At 46.1% G+C, this 20,044-nt stretch overlaps 1 protein-coding gene across 3 annotated transcripts in view; it reads right to left on the bottom strand.

Moving 5' to 3' along the window:
• Positions 1–3,597: 3,597 nt before the first annotated feature.
• CASR (calcium sensing receptor) overlaps positions 3,598–20,044 on the bottom strand; it is a 169,236-nt gene continuing 152,789 nt past the window's right edge. For all 3 annotated transcript variants that reach the window (XM_038411854.2, XM_038411835.2, XM_043513115.1), the window contains exon 7: positions 3,598–6,034. In XM_038411854.2, coding sequence (XP_038267782.1) covers positions 4,590–6,034 — 1,445 coding nt within the window. In that variant the 3' untranslated portion in view covers positions 3,598–4,589. The remainder of the gene's footprint in view (positions 6,035–20,044) is intronic.

The raw sequence follows: 20,044 nt of genomic DNA, 5'->3' as shown, positions 1-20,044 counted from the left end.
TCCCCAATGAAATTAATAAGCAGCAGGTTTAAAACAAACATAAGGAAGTATTTCTTCACACAATGCACAGTGAACCCGTGGAACTCATTGCCAGGGGATGTTGTGAAGGCTAAAAGTATAACTGGGTTCCAAAAAGAATTAGATATGTTCCTTGAGGATAGATCCCTCAATAGCTATTAGCCAAAATAGTCAGGGACTCAATCTCATGCCCTTGGTGTCCCTAAACCTCTGATGGCCAGAAGCTGGTAGTGGAGGCTGGGGGTATATCACTCAATAATTGCCCTGTTCTATTTATTCCCTCTGAAGCATCTGGCACTGTCCACTGTCAGAAGACAGGATGCTGGGCTAGATAGTCCATTGGTCTGAGCCAGTATTGTTCTGATCCTTTCCAGGGCTCCACCCACACTTAAAATATCTCCTCATTCCCCACGCTGAATTTCCTAACCCGTATGCAGAATTATAACTTTAAATAAAGCACGCCAATTGTCCTTACTTAATTTTGTGATAACGTTAACCTTTACACAGGGACTTATGAACCAATTGGCCCTTCCACTTATTGGCTGTGGGGGAGGGAGATAGTAACTCTACTCTGGAGAGACTCCTACTCGAGATGTAGAATGTGGGGAAAAGTCTTACTTGTGAGGCACCATCCCTCTCTTCCCCGAGAACCCACAAATACCACTTTGCTGGGGCTCTGTGCAGAAGGGGCTTTGCTGGGGTCAGGATGAGAGGGGACAGTGGATCAGACTAGTTGCTTTCCTTGGAACCACTCCCAGCACACCATCCAGATTTCCATGGCATTCCAATATGAAGTTAATATTCTCTCTGGGTCTCCTCCACTGTAATAACAGTAGTGTCTCCACAGGTTGATCCTACAAATAGCAGCAGGGCTGTAGCAGGAGTCAATAGGCAGCCGGTTTAAAACAAACAAAAGGAAGTATTTCTTCACACAACGCTCAGTCAACCTGTGGAACTCTTTGCTAGAGGATGTTGTGAAGACCAAGACTATAAGAGGGTTCAAAAAAGAACTAGATAAATTCATGGAAGATAGGTTCATCAATGGCTATTAGCCCGGATGGGCAGGGATGGTGTCCCCAACCTCTATTTGCCAGAGGCTTGGAATGAGCAACAGGAATGGATCACTTGATAATTACCTGTTCTTTTCATTCCCTCTGGGGCACCTGGCATTGGCCACTGTTGGAAGATAAGATACTTGGCTAGATGGATCTTTGGTCTGACCCAGTATGGCCATTCTTATGTTCTTATGCTGTCTGGGAGCCATCTAGAGGGGCAATTATTCATGTGGACAGCTCCAGACACCGTGGTGGATCTTTGGCTTGGATTTTTGGCAGAAAGACACTGCTGGGTGTCCAAGTTGTTTTTAAGTTTTAGTATTGTGTGTGTGCTGCAAGGTGTTTTTAGATACAGGTCCTATCGAAGCTTCCTCCCCTCCTGCGGTTGTCAGGTGGAAAGCTCATGGTCTTGGCTGGTGAAAGATGACTTGAATAACAATCCCCTTTATGACATGGGTTCTTTTCCTTAGGACGTCTATTGCACCAAAACTGCACCTATTGTACACCCCAAACTAGATCAGGGTTGCTGGTGAAGGTGAACAAGGACAGAATCCAGCTTGACTCTCAGAGGATGAATGTGTAGTGGTGACAATTAGAATCACCCCTTCACCCATTTCTTTACCTGCAAATTGAATACATTTGATCTGGAGTCACTGGTGACCCAATAAATATAGGGCCTCATGATAGCAAAGTCACTTTTCAGAGTAGAACTGCACTTTATGTAGGTTTAAAAAACCCAAAAACTTGGAAATAAACATGAACATTATCCACTGAAAGATAAATTCACTCCTTTCAGCTTATGTAAAATGATGAGTATTGACAGAAGGAAGCCATAAGTTACTTTCCAGCTCTCATCTGTGCAGTGGCCATGGACATATGTATGTTTGTGTTTGTGTTCCTGTTTATACTTTAATTTTACTCACTGAATGCACCTGTGCCTTGGCTGGTGACTCGGGATTTGTAAAGTCTGCAGTAGTGATTCCGCCAGGTGAGTCTCAGTTATGTTTACCATTTCGCAGATGATCTATTGAACCAAGACATACGTCTTTGGAAACTATTCTCAGGGTTAGGCTAGAATCCCACTTGTCTTATTCTTTAGCTACTCCTGCCATCTAGTGGCCATTTCCTTGCACAGTTAAAGCCAGAGACCAAGATTTTCAAAATTGCATGCCTGAAATTAGGTTCCTAAATCCATATTTAAGCATCTATATATGTATCCTGGTTTTTAGAAGTGTTGAGTACCTGAAGTTCCCTTTGGCTTCAATGGCAGAGCCTACTTTTAAAAATTGTTCCACAGTGTGTATTTTTAAGTTTTCTCCCTGCAGTTTAATTGTTTTTATCAAATGTCATTTTAATATGTTGTTCACTTAATTAATTTGCTGCTGTTTTTCTACATATAAACAGAAGCTCTGCCTGCACAGGTGAATGCACGCACAGCAATGAAAAGGCTAATTAATCCCTACCTTGAAAAAGTGTCTCTTCAAGTTCAGTCTACCCCTACATTCCCCACAATATTCCTCCTCAGCTAACACCACAGACAGTAAAACAAACCCTTACATGGCAATATCATCTGGAAGGTTTATTTTCTTGCCCTGACAAAAAAAAGCCCCCCAAACAATGACAACCTAATAGTAACAAAAGAATAATGAGATTTTAACCAAGGCATTTCCACAGACCTTTGTTTGTCTCTCCTCGAGGTAAGTCTAAGGCCAACCTACTCTGCTGTAGTGACCGAGAGCATTTGTTAGTATTTTGAGAGAAGAGTATAATCGATTCACACAGGCTGATAACTGTCACACAGAGGGCGCTAAATTAACTTTAACTCACGATTGGATGTTTTTCTAAAAGATGTGCTCTAGGAACTATTTTGGGGAAGTTCTATGAATAGTGTTATGCAGGAGGTCAGAGTAGATGATCACAGTGGTCCCTTAGGGCCTTGGAATCTATGTTGCAATTAATCCCTGATGTAAGCCATTGTCTGCAGTGTGGCCGTACAAGTGCATTATTTCTCTTATCCATCCTCATGTCAAATTTTCACATCAGTGAGTTCATTTCAAACATCCTCAAAATGGGTGGGAGAAGAGTCGGCATATCTTATCAAAAATTGGAGGCATTTGGATCAACCTTGAGAAGGCCACTGAAGAGAGTGTCTTTAAAGGTCTCTACTTTTCACCTCTCAACCCTTAAAGCTTCTCTTTCAAATAAAGGAGATATGTCCTGTACCATACACTCCTTCAAGATGGACCAGGATTGAAACAGTTGCTCTGGCTTACCTACTCTATAAATTCCCCCAAAGCCTAGCTGCTCCAAAATATTCAGCTGACTATTACCTCTGTGCATGACACAAACCCCAAAACATCTGGCTGCCCATATGCATTTCCTCATACTGCACCCAGCCACCTGTCTGTGTGCCCCTCCAATACTCATCTTTCCTTTGGCTACACCCAAACATAACCACTTCTTGGGGACAGTTTCCCCATCTTGAAGAGTGTGTGTGTGTGTGTGTGTGTGTGTGTGAGAGAGAGAGAGAGAGAGAGAGAGAGAAATTAATATGGCAAAACACCGTAGTCCGTGATGGGAATGTTTAGCCATGTATGTCATATGGGACATTATAGCAAAAACACTTCATTAAGCATATAACTACTAGGAACATAATCACTCATGGATACATCTCATTGAGCTCTCACAAAATTCTCCCTTGGGTGGCAAACTGTCCTCCCACTCCACCAAAATAGGCAACCTGGCGGTGACAACATGTCAATGGGAACAAACCAACAGGCCACTAGTAATTCGATCTAATGCACTGATCTTTATGAAGAATACTGTCAGCATTCACTACTGCTCACACTGGCAGCAACAGGAAGCAGGGGTTGGAACATCACCTTATATAAACAGCAGGGAGGACTGTCTATCATATTAAATACTTTGCATGTTCAGACTGTTGGCTGTAGAAAGCATTCAGAATATTTATGTATATTTGTTTTATTTTTAAATGACCCCTTTCCCCAGGTCAAACTGGAAGTCCTGTTTTAGTACAGCTGAGTCCTTTCCTTGGTTTAACATGGTTAGAGATCTCACATGTTAGATACAGAGGGACTATTATACACAATGGGGAAGAGGGGTATTATACATCAGTGTAAAAGCAGAGTAAAATGAAATTGCCTAAATGCCTACAGCCAGCTGAGCTGCCATCTGGCAGGCAGGATCGACAATGGCAAGGCAGTAGGCAAAGTTTTACTAAAACCGAGCTGGAGAAGATTTTCACTTGTCCTTTCAAGATGTCCTGATCCCAATTTCTTTAAAACAAATACAATGTCAGTACAAGGGTCCCTAGAGTAGCCTTCTGATAGTCTGTCCTCCTGTGTGTCCTTTGGAAGTGAGGGTCTCTTTGCTTGTACTAACAATAAGGTGTGGTGGCTACATCTCAGATGTGTCTTTGGTGTCTTTCCCAAAGAAGAAAGCAGGTGAGCTGGTTTCTCCGGAGAACTGTGGTGGATTTTATCATTTTTTGGTTTGTTAAAAACGTATTGTGTTCTCGATGACAGAGCCACCTCCGCTACCTATAAAATTCTGGGACTTTGCTGACGGCAGAGGAGGCTCTTCTGGGCTTTGCATCTCTTGTTTGGTTTCTCCCACTCCTGACTCCTGTAAGCTTGACTCTTGTCTTGAAGGTGCCTGGAAGCCAGACTCTACACCTAGGGGTTCGCTGTTCTGTAGAGGAAGCAGGGCCCTGTGCCGCATCAGGCTGTCATCACTGTTTTGGACTTCTAGGGAGTTCCTGTGCTTGGCATTCTTGTTGGCCACAGAGTTCTTCTGGGGCTCCTCAAAGCTCAATGACAGGGTGACTGTCCCACTGCCAAAGCTGACTTTTTGCTTGCATCCCCGCTTCTGCTGCTGCCGCTCCGTGGAGGTAGACAGAGGACAGGGGTCTTCATGGTTGCTCTTGCTACTGATGGAGGATGATGGGGTAGAGCCCGTGGAACCGCCTACACTGTTAGACCTCTTGCGTGACACGTTGCTACGTCTCAGTGTGGCCCTGGCTGCTACTTTGAAGGCATGTGCAGCTGTACTACAGCGCACTTCCTCAATGGTGTTGCGGGAAGGCTTAAAGAGGATGATGTAGACTTTGTTGAAGAAGATGCAGGCCAACTGCCCAAAGCTGGCAGCCAGGATGGCAATCACCTCCACGGCTGAGACAAACTTGCCATAGGTACTGGCATAGGCAGGTATGAAGGAAATCCAAACAATGAAGAAGATCAGCATGCTGAAGGTGATGAACTTGGCCTCGTTGAAGTTCTCTGGCAGCTTCCGAGATTTGAAAGCGAAGAAGAAGCAGATGGCAGCCAGGAGGCAGGTGTAACCAATCAGGAAGCCCAGAGCCATCAGGGAGCCCTCGTGGCAGGTGAGAAAGATGATCTCATCCTCCAACTCATGGTTCCGGTAGCTGGAAGGGGGAGCTGTGTAGAGCCAGATCACACAGATGATGATCTGCACAAAAGTACACAAGAAGACCAGAAGGAACTGCAGGTTGAGGCCCCACCATTTGCGATGGAGGCTTGTAGGGATCTTAGCTTCAAAAACCAGCAGGATGCGATTGGTCTTTACCAGGATGCAAGAGATGCAGAGGACAAAGCTGATGCCAAAGGCTGGCTGCCGCAAACGACAAGTCCAATCCTGGGGCTGGCCAATGAAGAATAGCGAGCTGGAGAAACAGCACAGCAGGGAGAACAGGAGGAGGTAGGACAACTCCCGGTTTGTGGCCTTGACAATGGGTGTATTGCGGAATTTGGTGAAGACCCCCAGAACAAAAGAGGTTAGGAAAATTCCCAGCACAGCAAAGAGAGTAAGAGCTATTCCAAAGGGCTCTGTCCAGGACAGGAACTCTATCTGCTTGGGGATGCAGGATGTGTGATTTTCGTTGGACCAGAAATCCTCGGGACACTTCTCACAAGCACTCGCATCTGCAAAATAAATAACTTGGATGAACAAGTTTGTTAGACTAGAAGCCCACCCAAAATAAAATGGGGCAATGTTTAGCTCCCTTCATCTTAAATACAGAAGTGCATCCTATAAGAGATTACAGGTTCCAGCATATAATGCTCTGAATGAAGAAGGAACATTGCATAATGGGACCTGTAGCCTCTCAGGAGCCACAGGTCTGTATTAAAGATGAAGGCCATTTATGAGCCACACGATAACGTTTTGGGGCTGCACTCTGGCTTTTCAGACCAATTCCTTGGGCAAATTTTAGAATTACTAGTAGACAGTGCACTTTATACTGCAGCTCTGCATCCATCCATCCATCCATCCATCTATCTACCTCCTAATTTCTATCTCTCACCTCACATACCTACTTCCTCCATCATCATGGTGGTATCTGAGTCATTCTGGCTGACTTGATAACAAATGATGAAAATCAAAAAAATATGCTAGCTTCTTTAGCTGCACTGGTGTCCCACTTCACATTCTAGGGAGGTAAATCTTGGATGTATTTAAACTGTTCATTTTAAACAGACCATCAGTGCCCTTGATCCCCCAATATCTTAAAGCCCTCACTTCAGAATGGCAGGGAAAGGGAATCCTGACTATCTGATGTCTTCTTTATGTTATTCTAATCATGCACAGCACAACATCCCACAAAAACATTCAGAACAGAAATTGGGGTGTCCACCAGGTGCATCCAGGCCTTTCAGTATGTGCCTGTGTAAAACATATGGAATGTAGGTGTGGGATTATGTCTCCCTCTAATGGCTGGCATTTCACTCAAATGGGGCTTGTGGTTTTGGTGCTGATGATCTCTGTGGACGACCTGTGGTGGGATGCTCATTGTAAGTTTAGAACCTACACCTCAGCCATCAGCACCACAGTGCTGCGAGCTGACAAAGCATTCTGAGTACTGATCTGCAAATACCTCTGTCCGCTGTCTCACACTCTTTTGTTTTCAGAGCTTTCTATCTGAGTACTGATTACAATCACAGCACATGGCTTTTAAACTGGAGTGAGGCATTTGATTGATATTAATAATGCAGCCAGTAATGCTCTGCTAATGAGGGCAGAATATTCTAAACTCTCTTTCTGGAAAAGAGGTGACATCATGGGCCATGGCATGCCCAAAGGACTCTTCCATGGTCATTGCTGGAGAAGGTTATTCTTTATATCTGCTTAAAAATAATAGCCATTAAAATCGTGAAAACAATAAATAAATAAACCAGGGTTCTTCAGAATCTGTTAACAAATATTCCTCTGTGATATCTCTCTCTTAATGTTTAGCTGGTCTTTTGTGAATTGTTCTTGTGACAAAACGTGAATAGAGAAAAAAGAACCCCTGTTAATATAGAACAGACAATGCAATTTAGGTATTTCATTAACATTCATTCAGTCAAAAGTATAATAATTATTTATAGCCCTTTTCATCTCAGTGGTCTTTGCAAACTGTACGCTACTTCACACGCCACTGAAACACAGCCACCTATCAGAACCTGGGACCATGGAGTTTCTGGGCTGCTGACACTTCTGCATCATCACTGGAAGTTTAGGCAGGGTTTCTGCTGGAGAACCCTAGCTAGACACTGCAGGAAGTACCTCCCAGCAGGGCCTGAGTGGCAGCCCCCTGTAGCCCTCTGATTGGCTCATGCTAGTATATAAACCAAGAAGCCATCATGGAAAGCTGTCTGAGCAATGATGCAAACAGCCTACTTGCTTCCGCTCCAGACCTTGCCTTGCTGTGGATCGTAGACTCTGGCTTCTGACCCTGGTTCATTTCCAACTCAGCTACTTGCCAGTTGTCTTGTAACCTGGTGCCTGACCCTGACTTTCTGGTATCCTGACCCGGCTTGAGCCTCAATTGCAACTTGTTAACTGACCATACAGGCCACCCACAGCCCAGGTCAGACAGTTTTCTCAGACCCCTTTGGTTCCCCACTCCATCTAACCCCTCCACAGATGATGGAAGGGGCAGGCTGCCCTCCGACCGTGGCTCCCTGAGGGCCTGGGACTTTCAGGACCAAGTCATCTGCCTGCAGGCAGAGAACCTCATGCTAAAGGCCCAAGTGAGGTAGCTCACTGCCAAAGCACAGAGCCTATGTGAGCAGCTAGCACACTCACAGGGAGAAGCAGCTATGCTATGAGCCTGAATCGGCTCCCATGGTCCCACTGCCCAAATGGCTTGGTGGGGAGTGCCGGAAATTCTGGGAGTTGCTGAAACAATGCAGGCTGCTCCTCCTGCTCTGCCCCAGTACATACCCCACAGACCAAAAAAAGGTGGGGCCAGTAGTCAGCCTTCTTACCAGCAAAGTGCTTGATTGGATGTCCCCATTGGAGCAGAACAGCCCTGTGCTCTTAAACTGTGATGCCTTCCAGAAAGCCTTCTCAACCATTTTTGAGGACCCGCATTGGATCTGCTCTACAGAGGCTGCCCTCTGGAAGCTTCACCAGAGGAAAGGGCTGGTCATCTCCTACGCTGCACATTTCCAACGGCTTGTGGCTGATGTCAAATGGAATGGAGCAGCCCAGCTATATCAATTCTGGTGAGGATTCAGTGAAGATGTAAAAGATGAGCTAGTTGCATTGAAAACCTCACTTGCTTAGAGGTCTTTCTTGATCTTGCCCTGTGCATTGACTCTCAGTTGCATAAGGGGAGGGAAGAAAGCAGGGGAGCCTAATGCCCCCATGCAAGAGGGTTACTCGTCCTGTGCAGTAACTGAGGTTCTTCGAGACACGTGTCTCTATGTGTGCTCCAATGTAGGTGCAACAGCACCCCTTGTGCCTTGGATTGGAGATCTTCACCAGCAGTGCCCATCGGACAGCACAGATGCCCTTTCCCTCTCTCCCGCTCTGTGCTATATATATAGTGCTGTGCAATCCGATCGCCCCCAGTTCCTTCTCTGCCACAGAGTTTAGGTTCTCAGCTCCAAAGCAGAGGGGACGAAGGTGAGTAGTAAAACACCCATAAGGACACACATCTTGAAGAACCTCAGTTACTGCACAGGGTGAGTAACAACTTCTTCTCTGAGTGATGTCCCTGTGGGTGCTCCACTGGAGGTGACTAGAAAGTAGTGCCCCTTGTTGGAAGGCAGGGGTTTTGAAGCGACATGTACTGCTGAGGAGAGGACAGCATCTCCAAGGAGAGTGTCCATTGCGGCATCTGTTGATGCCCATGTGGCAGCCTTATAAATGTCATCTATGGGGACATTATTAAGAATGGCAATTGAGGTAGATAACAAATATGTGGAATGTGTTCTGATTGAGGTAGGAGGTTGTCTATCATGGAGTTTGTAAGATAAATGTATACATTGGGAGATCCATTTAGAGAGGCATTGTTTAAATATAGCAGTGCCTCTAGATCTTTTGGTGGTGGAGAGGAATAATCATGGAAATTTCCGGACGGGGTTAGTCCTATCCAAGTAGATGGCTATTGTGCACGTCACACTTAAGGTGTGTAGAGCCACCTCTTGTTGATTATTGTGAGGCTTCAGGAAAAAGCAAGGGAGGTGTATAGGTTGATTAAGATGAAAAGTTGTTGGGACCTTTGGTCAAAATCTTAGGTGTGGGCATAGTGTAACTTTGTCTTTATAAAACACTGTGTATGGTGGATATGCCATGTGGGCTGTGATTTTGCCCAACTGTCTAGCAGAGGTGATGGCAACAAGAAAGGCTGTGTTCATTGCTAGGTGTTTGTAAGAACAGGTTGCCACTTGTTCAAACGGGGGCTATTCATGGAACGTAGGACTAGGCTGGGGTCACAGGCTGGGACTGGGTCTCATATATCGGGATAGAGATTTTGAATATGCCTCAAGAAGCACTTTGTGAGCAGGTGTCTGAAGACAGAGTAGGGACGTAAATAGGGGAGTGAAAGGTAGTGATTGCCACCAAGTGTACCCTAATAGAGCTATTGGCCAATCCTGACTGTTTAAGGTGGAGAATGTAAGCAAGAATAAGGGGCAACAGAGTGTGTGCTGCATCAACCTGGTGTGAGGCACTCCAGCAGTGAAATCTAATTAATTTGTGAATGTAAGTTCGTCTGGTCATCTCACACCTGCTATTCAAAAGTTTGACTGCATCTGAGCAGGTTATTTCTGGACCCTGGGACCACAGAGGAGCCAGGATTTGAGGTGGAGCATCTATGGATTGGGATGGAGATGTGTCCTGTGAAAGGAACCATGGTATTAGGTGGAGAGAGATCAGTTGGCATACCATCATGCGTAGAAGCTAAGAATAACAGACCTATTGTGACTATGTTGGAGCTATTATTTTGCAAAGTGCTCAGAATAGGAGGGAAAAAGGAGGGAAGACATAGGGGAGTGGTGCATTCCAGGTTATGAAGAACATGTCCCCTAGCGATCCATGCCCCAGTTCCAACCTGGAACAGAATTGAGCGCAGCGGGCATTGTATTGAATGGCAAAGAGATATACAGTGGGAATGCCCCATCAGTTGAATATGGGTTGAAGATCTTGCATATCCAGCTCTCAGTCATGATCATGTGAGAACATCCTGTTCAGTACATCAACAGTGGTGTTCTGGTGCCCTGGGAGATACGCGGCTGAAATGGAGATGTCATTCTTGATACACCAGTTCCAGTTTGATCGCCTGCAAGCATAAAGAGAGGGACCTCGCTCCACCTGCCCTGTTGATGTAATACATGCAGGCGAGATTGTTCATCACCACTCTGATGGTATGATGTTTGAGAAGAGGTAGGAAATGTTGGCAGGCATTGCGGACTGCTCAGAGTTCTAGGAGGTTGATGTGTAAGATGGAGTCGGTGGATGAACATCTGCCCTGCACTGTGTGTTCATGTATATGTGCTCCTCCAACTGATTAGGGAAGCATTGTCGTTCAGATCATAGTCGGTGATGGTTGTAGGAAAGGAACTCCAACACAAACGTCACTGAGCTGTGTCCATCACAGGAGTGAGTCCTTGACTCACCTCGGCATGGATAAAAGTTTGTGAATGCTTTGCTTGTGGGGGAGTTATACAGGATGGAGCCATGCTTGAAGACATTGCATGTGCAGTCTTGCGTGCCGGACCACAAACGTGGCCGCTGCCATGTGGCCTAGAAGCTGGAGGCATGTTCATGGAGAGATCTGGGGGGGGGGCAGAACCATGCGGTGGATATCAGATCCATTATAACTGAGAATCTGTGATGTGGTAGGATGGCTCTGGCTTGTATGGCATCCAACTGTGCACTGATGAATTCCAGCTGTTGTACTTGTGTTCGAGTAGACTTTTCTAGGTTCACCAGGAGGTTTAGCTTTGTGAACAGGTCCATTGTTACAGGGACGGCTCGGAGAGCGTCGATTTTGGATGGGGCCTTGAGGAGACAATAGTCCAAGTTTAGGAAAATGATTATTCCTTGTTTCCTTAGGTAGGCCATGATTATCCTGAGGACCTTGGAGAACACCTGAGGCACAGTGGATAGTCCAAAGGGCAGTACTTTGTACTGGTAATGGTCAGTGCCCATGATGAACTGGAGGAATTCTCTGTGAGCTGGATGTATGGAAATATGAAAGTATGCATCTTGGAAGTCAAGAGCTGAGAACCAGTCCCCCTGTTCCAGGGCTGGGATAATAATGGAGAGGGTAACTATCTTGAAACATTGCAGCTTGATGAATTTGTTTAGATTCTAAAGGTCTAGGATGGGACACCAGCCGCCAGACTTCTTCTGACTCAGAAAATAGTAGGAGTAGAAGCCCTGTCCCATGTGTTGGGAGGGAACCGGTTCTATGGCTCCCAGTTGCAGAAGATGACTTATTTCTCCCCATGAGAGGGGTCCCTGAAGAGGGATGGTGAGGAAAGGTGGGGGGGGGTGGGATATATAGGAGGGGAACGGAGTATCCTTCCTTGATTGTCTCTAGAATCCACTTGTCCAAGGTGATGAAACTTTAAGATGGGGAAAACGGAGCTAGTCGGTCACCAAACTGTTGGAATGTCAGGGATGGTAGGCATGACTGGAACAAGGGAAGGCTTCTTGGTATCTTGATCACACCTTCAAAATTGTTATTTTGGTGCTAGTGCATGAGAAGCAGCCCCTTGAGGAGTGGGCTATCTACTTTTAGTCAGAGTCCTTTGTTGACAGCATTGTGTATTGTTGAATTTGGGATCACGGGGGGAGTTGGTACTTCGCCGAACATCTCTTTGGTGCTGGCGTATATATCCTGAGAGAATGAAGTGTAGCTGGGGAGTCTTTAAGGGAGTGCAGAGAGTTTTCTGTGTGCTCCAAGAATAGTTTCTGACCTTTGAATGGTAAATCCTCTACTGGTAAGTCATGGCAGAGTGCCTCCAATATGGAGTAGTTCAGATCATTATACTTGGTCATAAGAGCTTCATAATTTGAAATTCTAAATTGGAGCATGGCTGAAGAATGTCTTGCATCCAAATAGGTCCAGGCGTTTCCAATCTCTGCCTGGATGACTAGATCGAGATTGCTATTGACGGCTTCTCTCCTGCACCTCACTGACCACCAAAGAAGTGGGGCGGGGTACGAAAATAAAAATTCAGCATCCTTCTCCAGAACATAATATTTTTTGTTGGCACATTTGCAGGTCAGAGAGATGGAAGCTGCGGTCTGCCACAGAACCTTCACAGGTTCGAGAAGAGCCTCATTGATCGGTAGTGTGATCTTTGAGGAAGAGGATGTGTGGAACATATTCAGCTGTTTATGTTACTGGTCTTTGGCTTTCTCCAATGGAATCTATAGGGAGTCTGCCATCCTATGGAATAGATCTTGAAAATGCCTGAAGTCATCGGCAGATGCAGGGGGTGGAGGCATAATCTCCTCATCAGGTGAAGAGGAGGAAAAACGTAAAGTTGGAAAAGCCTCCTCTTCGTGCCCTTCTTCCTGTTTTTCCTCCTCAGTGGGTACCAGTGGCAGTTTGACTTCCTGAGGCAAGAGACTGATGGAGAAGGGAGAGGTATAGGTCTCTGGCTTTCCTCTCTGGGAGGGTTCCCAAATTGTGCCCTAAACATGACCCCAGGGTCCCAATATGACCAGTTTGGTGGAAGTGTGTGATGAGGTCACCTATGAATAAACCTGAAACTGGGGTACCACTGTGCCCCCTTAACTCTCTAGCCTGGGCTGTCTCTCACAATGCTTTGCAAGTGAAAAGCAGCAACCCCCCCCCCGGGTGCTGTTATCACTCAGTACAACAGCATATGGAGCCCCACACCCAGCTAAATTACATGAATTCTCCCTGAGCCACTCATGAATCATACAGTGAAAGGCACCTGCAAATCTCCCAACCCCCCAGCCTTGCATGTGGAATATACCATCTTGCCCTCATCAGGAGCCTGACCAGTATAACCTTATTACCCACTTCATCCCTCCCTCAATGTGCAGAGGACACACACTAGCCTTTGTAAACTGAGTTGAGATTTCCCAAGCATTTCAACCAAAATACACTGTTTTAGGTAAAATATAAAACAGATTTATTAACTACAGAAAGATAGATTTTAGTGATTAGAAGTGGTAAGCACAAAAGGTCAGAGATAGTTACGAAAGAAAATAAAAGGTAAGCTCACAGTCTAAATCTTAAACCTTATAAGAATAGGCAGTATTTAGATCAATCAGTTCTCTCACCCTACTAGATGTTAAGTTTTTAATACACAGGCTTCCCCTTTAAACCTGGGACGAGTCTCCTCAATTCAAGTCTTTGTCTTCCCAGTGTTCTTGTTGCTCCCCGTGTAGGTGGGGGAGTAGAAAGGCAAAGGCATGATGCCACTGTCCCCTATTTTATATCCTCAGTCCATATGCCTGGAAAACACTAACCCAGACATGTCCTGGTGGACATTGCTGAGTCACAGAGTTGAGCAATCCCCCATTGTGTGATGCTTGTGCAGCCCTCTTACAGTATTGTAAATCCCTTGTTTACAACTCCCCTACTGATTAATGGTTGCTTAACATCCTCCTGGGAGTGGATCACCACCTAGCAGTAGAGACTCTCAAACGTACAACGTATTTCAGTAACAGCCATACAGTAAAATCTCATAACTTCACACACACTAATGATATACATATTTGGACAGAACAATGGGTTTCAGCAGATCATGACCTTTCATATGATATCTTACATGGCATGCTTTGTATGAAGTATATCATAATTATATGACAAGAATGAATATGGGGGTTCCAGAGTGCTACTTTGAGGTACAGAGTGCCATAGAGTGGTATATATGGCTGCATCCATGGTGGTCCCTGTCAGGATTGGGGGGCCAGAGGTAGTTTGCATATAGTGAGGATAAGCCAGTGCAATTTGTCCAGTAGTCGAGGGAACAATGGAACCTTCGTCCTCCTTCTCCACTTCCTCCTCCTCACTGGGGAAGGGAGGCGCTGTTCTTAGTGGAGAGAGGGAGGAATTTCGTGAGTCCAGAGAAGAGGGTAGAAGTGGGGGGAGGTCCTGTTGAAGAAGTGAGGATTTACTTGGTGCCGATGGCTTCGTTGGTGCCAGAAATGGTGTCGGTGCCATTGCTCCTGCACACGGGCCACCTCAGTCCCCAGAGCTGGGAAATGGTGCTGAGGGCTTATGGTCTGCACAGATAGGGTCTTTAGACTGTTTCTTTGAGTCGGTACCAGAGGTACTTGGACGAGCCCTGGACCTGTGTCCCCTGTCGGATGAGGTCGAAGCCACCGACCTAGCTGGGGATGATATTCTGGCAGGCTGTGCCTAAAAAGTGTGAGGAGGAGGAAGTCCATTTCTTGTCAAATGCACAATCACAGTATAACTTTCTCTTCACAGTGTGTGGAGAGTGGGGGTCAGCTGATGACCTGGCAGAGCATGAGAGCCTCTCTGGGGAAGAGTCCGGACCCAGGTTCATTGCCGCACGTAGCGATTTCTTCATGAGGAGAAATTTCAATCTAATATCCCTTTCTTTCCTGGCTCTGGGTTTCAGGCCAAGGCAAATGGGAACATTTTTGAGGGACATGTCCCTCTCCCTGACAGAGGATACACTGCAGATGGCCATCTGTTATTGAGAAGATGGCCCCACACGAATCACACCTCTCAAACCCGGAAAAGCCTAAGAGTCAATGGAAAAGGCTTCCTGGTTGGCAAGGGCAGGAAGCGGGGAAAAACAGAAACCTAAACTATGAGAAGAACTGTAAAGATAAACAATTTTTTTTTAGATAGAAGGAAAAAGAAGAGGAGGAAAATACTAACTAAGAGGGAATAGGAGAAGTGGGCTCTGCTACCAGAGTCCGTCCCAGACCAAAGATGTTGGAGAAGGAACTGGGGGCGGTCGGACTGCACAGCATGCACGCTCTCTCTCTCTCTCTATTTATATATATATGTCCCACGTGCAGTGCAAAAGAGGGGAGGTGCCCATGTGCGGTCCGATGGGCACTGCTGATGAAGATCTCCAAACCCAGTCGCAGGGGATGCTGTTGCACCTACAGCCGAGCACCCATAGGGACATCACCTGAATAAGAACTGCCTGCTACACCAATGCCTGTAGACCCGAGTCCTGAACTGATACAGGTTTGCCTGGGTTGCAGACACCTGACCTCGGAGGAGAGAGAATGTCAATGGCAGCTGAAACTCTGTACTGTGGGGTTCCAGGACATGCCCTCGCCTCCTGTCCAGTTCTAAAGAGCTTGGAAAATGGACCAGTCCAAGTCCGGTAGGGGGGTATAGCTTGGGCATTACCACAGCTCTGTGCTCTAGAACCACCCTCACCCCTCAAGTAGAACCTGACCCAGGAACATGGGGTCTCCCTGCATTTCTAATTGCTGCTGAGATTGTGGGTCTTCAGGCAGGGGCAGCAGATCCCACTACAACTGCTGATGATAGATGTCACTGTCAACTTTATAGGCACTAAGGTAGCCCAAATCATCCAAATCCCTCTCTGGCCAAAACCTACACCAGACCTGGTAGAAATGGTTGATGGGTCACCTCTGCTGTCAGGACTGGTGACCAAAAAGACTGTTTCCTTAGAGGTCATAGGGGAAGGGCACTAGGAAATAATATGTTTTGATGTGATCCACTCTCCATTCTTCCCAATAATTCTTGGCACATTTTGGTTGGAGCAACATGGCCTGCGTATCTCCTGGTGGTGGAGGAACATTTGCTTCTCCTCTAAATATTGCCAGAAAATTTGCCTCCAACAAATCGACAACCCCCCAGGTTACCTGTAACCAGGGCCCCAGGGTCGGATAAGACCCTTGGAAGTGAGACCCCAGATGGCAGGGGCTAACCGAGAAAGGAGTAACTCCAGACCAGAACCTCAGCTTCCACTACAGATACCGAGACTACCTGGGTGTGGTGGAAAAGAAAAACATGGATTCATTACCCCCACATAGGGACTACAACTGTCCAACAGACCTACAACCCAGGGCACAGGTGCCCTGTGGATGGATATACACCATGCCTGAACCAGAAATGGAGCCACTATGTATATATTCAGGAAAATCTTGTAAAGGGCTTCATTCAGAGATCCACCTCTTTAGCAGGGCATCAGTCCTCTCTGCAAGAAAAGAACGGATCACTGCACCTCTGCATAGACTATTGTACATTGAATCAGGTTACTATTTGTAACCAGTACCCTCTGCCCCTCATCGTGGAATTGCTGGACCTCCTGGTGACTCACCTAGGTTCTGGGGGGCATACAATCTAGAGCACATAAGGCCTGGGGACGAATGGAAGACTGCACTTTGAATACTCAGTAATGCTGTTTGGCTTAACCAGCGCCTTCACAACATTTCAAGAGTTTGTAAAAAATATGTTCAGGTATATCTTGGACTGTATATGATCACCTATCCTGATGATATACTGGTGTTTTCTGAGAACCCTGAACAGCATGTCTGGTCTTCCCTGGAGAGACTAGGGAAGCATGGTTTCTATGCCAAACTAGAGAAGTGCACCTTTGACTAGACCACCCGTGAAGTTTTATGTTCCCTAGTCTCCCAGGAGGGTACTCAGATGGACCTGTAGAAGATGGAAGCCATTCGCAACTGGACAGCACCCCAACTCCTCTGAGAACTTCAACGCTTCCTGGACTTTGTAAATTTTTATAGGTGATTCATCGCCAACATCTCAGAACAAATAACCCCCCTGACCTCCCTCCTTCATAAAGCCATTTGGTTCACTTGGTCACCTGAAACCCCCTCACTTTTGATCAGCTTAAGATCGCCTTCACCACAGCCCTGATTCTGGCATACTCTGACCCAATTTTCCTGTTAATAGTGGAAGTGGATGTATCCAACATGATTGACAGGACAGTACTCTTGCAGAGAGTTGGATCCCAGTCAGTTCTGCACCCTTGTGCATTCTACTCTCAAAAACTCACCCCCACAGATATACACTATGGCATACTGGACAAGGAGCTCGTCACAATCAAAACTGCATTTAAAGACTGGCGTCACCACCTTGAGGGAAGTTGGTACACAGTACAGGTTTTTTCTGACCATAAGAACCTGAAGTACCTCTGCAAGGCCCAAGATTTGAATCAGAGGCGGTTAAGATAGGCCTTGTTGTTCTCTGAGTTTGAATTTATTACCTGCTGCCTAGGAAACTGAAATGGGAGAGCCAGCCTCTATTGCGGAAGGGGAGATACTACCAGGAAAACAAGGAACTTACTTCTAAGACCCCCGCCTCCTCAAGCCTAGTAATGTTGTCAATGCCACAATTCAGCAAGACCTGGTCACCCTTATCCATTCTGCCTTGAAAGAAGACCCACTTGCCCAAAGAACAGAGTCTATGCCATTGTGGGCTAAGAGACTCTGTTCTGTGAGGGATGGGATAACATACTTTGGTAAGTGCATTTAAGTCCCTGTGGGTCACCCCTGACTGGAGATGCTACGACCATGCCACAGTGCTCCATTGGTGGGTCACTTTGTCTATCTAAAGCTCTCCTGCATGGCTGCCAATTTTTCCGGTGGTCCTGCATTTTGGCCAAAGTCTGAGCTTTTGTGGACTCCTTCAAGTGCTGTGCATGTACCAAGATGTTTTGAATGGAACCCCTCAGTATCTTAGTATCCCTGGAGACTCCAACTAGGCCTTGTTTGGCCATCAGCCTAGACTTCATTTTGGAGCTCCCAGGGTCTGACGGTTGCACAGCAGCCTTGCCATTTGACTACAATGGCCAACTTCATTCTTGCAACTACCTGCCTTCTGCCAAGACCACTGCTCATCTCCTGACACAGAATGTGGTTTGTCTCCATAGACTTGCAGACCACATAGTTTCAGACTGAGGCCCCTGGTTTACATTCATGTTTCCCTTCTGAAGCCCTATACTGAAAACCTCTTCCCTGGCTGTACCCACCACTATTTCCACCAATCAAAATGCAGCGTCATGATGAGTAAAAAGTGCATGCCAACCTCAATTCCCGATGGACATGTGGTCGGCTGGTGGACTGAGAAGTCCACAGCCCCTAGGAGCACATGTGGGAACCTGCTTTCCATGTCCACACCCCTGACCTGGTGGGGGAATGCCACAGGACTCATCACGACTAGCCTGGCCTGGAACCAGGGGGTTACTGTAAGAACCTGTGGGATTAGAACCTGGGACTGTGGGGTTCTAGGCCACTGAAGCTTCTGCATCACCATTGGAAATTTAGATTGGGTTCCTGTGAAGCTAGACGTTACAGGAAGTACCTCCCAGCATCCAAAACCCAGCAGGGCCTAAGCAGTGGCTCCCTGGAGCCCATTGATTGGCTCATGCTGGTATATAAACCAGAAAGTCATCATGAGATGCTGTCTGAGCAACAACACAGACTGTCTGCTTGCTTCCGCTCTGACCTTGCCTTGCTGTGGATCCTAGACTCTGGCTTCTGACCCTGGTTCATCCCTGACTTTGCTACTTGCCAGTAGTCTGTAACCTGGTACCTGACCTTGGCTCCCTGGTATCCTGACCCAGCTTCACCCTGACTCCACCACTTGCCTCCCACCTGCAACTTGGTGCCTGACCCTGACTTCCTGACCCTGTTCAACTGTGATGCTACCAATTGTTTCCTGACCACTAGGTGGTAACTGACCGGTGCACATGGGCCATCCATGGCCTGGTCCAGACACCACCTCTGGGGTAAAGAGTGGCAGTTGCTTAACTGTGTATAGCAACACTATAAAACAGGTAAGCACAGGAAATGAAAAAGAGTAACATATCCAACTGAAATAGGAGAAGAAATTTAGAAAGGCAGAATGAAATCACCCAAGTTGGAATTTTACCAGGGCAGCAGAAACCGCTCCTTAAATCTTGAGAAAAGTGCCAGGGGATCTTTACTTCAGATCTTTAGAGAAGTCAGGATCTCTGCTTTCTATCTAATTCAAAATAAGCTATTATATGAATATTGATTTATGTTCTTATAGTATTTGAATCAAGAACTGTACGGTACCATATTCCCATATTAAAGAATGGTAATTCATTTCTGATTTGCTGAGAATGTGATTCACACACATGGTAGCACACACATGGTAGCACATTCACACACATGTCGCAGCCTGGACTATGAGGCATGATGCCAGTGAGGGCAAGGAAACGGCTGTACTTTGGAGCATAGCATGGTTTTGGATGCAGAAATTTGCTGACACAATAATTTGGTTTCATTGTCTGGGACGTGCCAACCCTGAGGCATCAGTCTGACTGAGAGATTGGAAATTCAAAAATTTTCAATTTGCTCTAAAACTGTTATTACATTTTCCCTCCAGAGTGGAACTGTATGGTTTAATCAGACTCTCACTTCAATAGGAGTTGAAGTGTGCCCACAGGTCATATCAATCTGCTTTATTTCCTGCAGAAACTGTGGAAGCAAATTCAATTAAGGGAAATGTTCATCTGGGCAGTGTGAATACAGGGGTGTCTGATTACAATGGATTCTGCTACAGAATGGACTTTATTCCCTGATAAAATGGGGAATATATAAACATAAAAAGGTGGATGCAGATTGGAATTGAATTATGGAGCATTTCACCTGCAGGTTGTTAGGGGACCAAAAGTTATTGCTATGGTGTAGTAGGAGTACTGATGTCAGATTCCTGGGTACTATTT

Source organism: Dermochelys coriacea, chromosome 1, assembly GCF_009764565.3.
Source record: "Dermochelys coriacea isolate rDerCor1 chromosome 1, rDerCor1.pri.v4, whole genome shotgun sequence".
NCBI lineage: Eukaryota > Metazoa > Chordata > Testudines > Dermochelyidae > Dermochelys > Dermochelys coriacea.
Note: the sequence above shows the minus strand (reverse complement) of the source record. Positions and strands in the feature narration are given on the sequence as shown.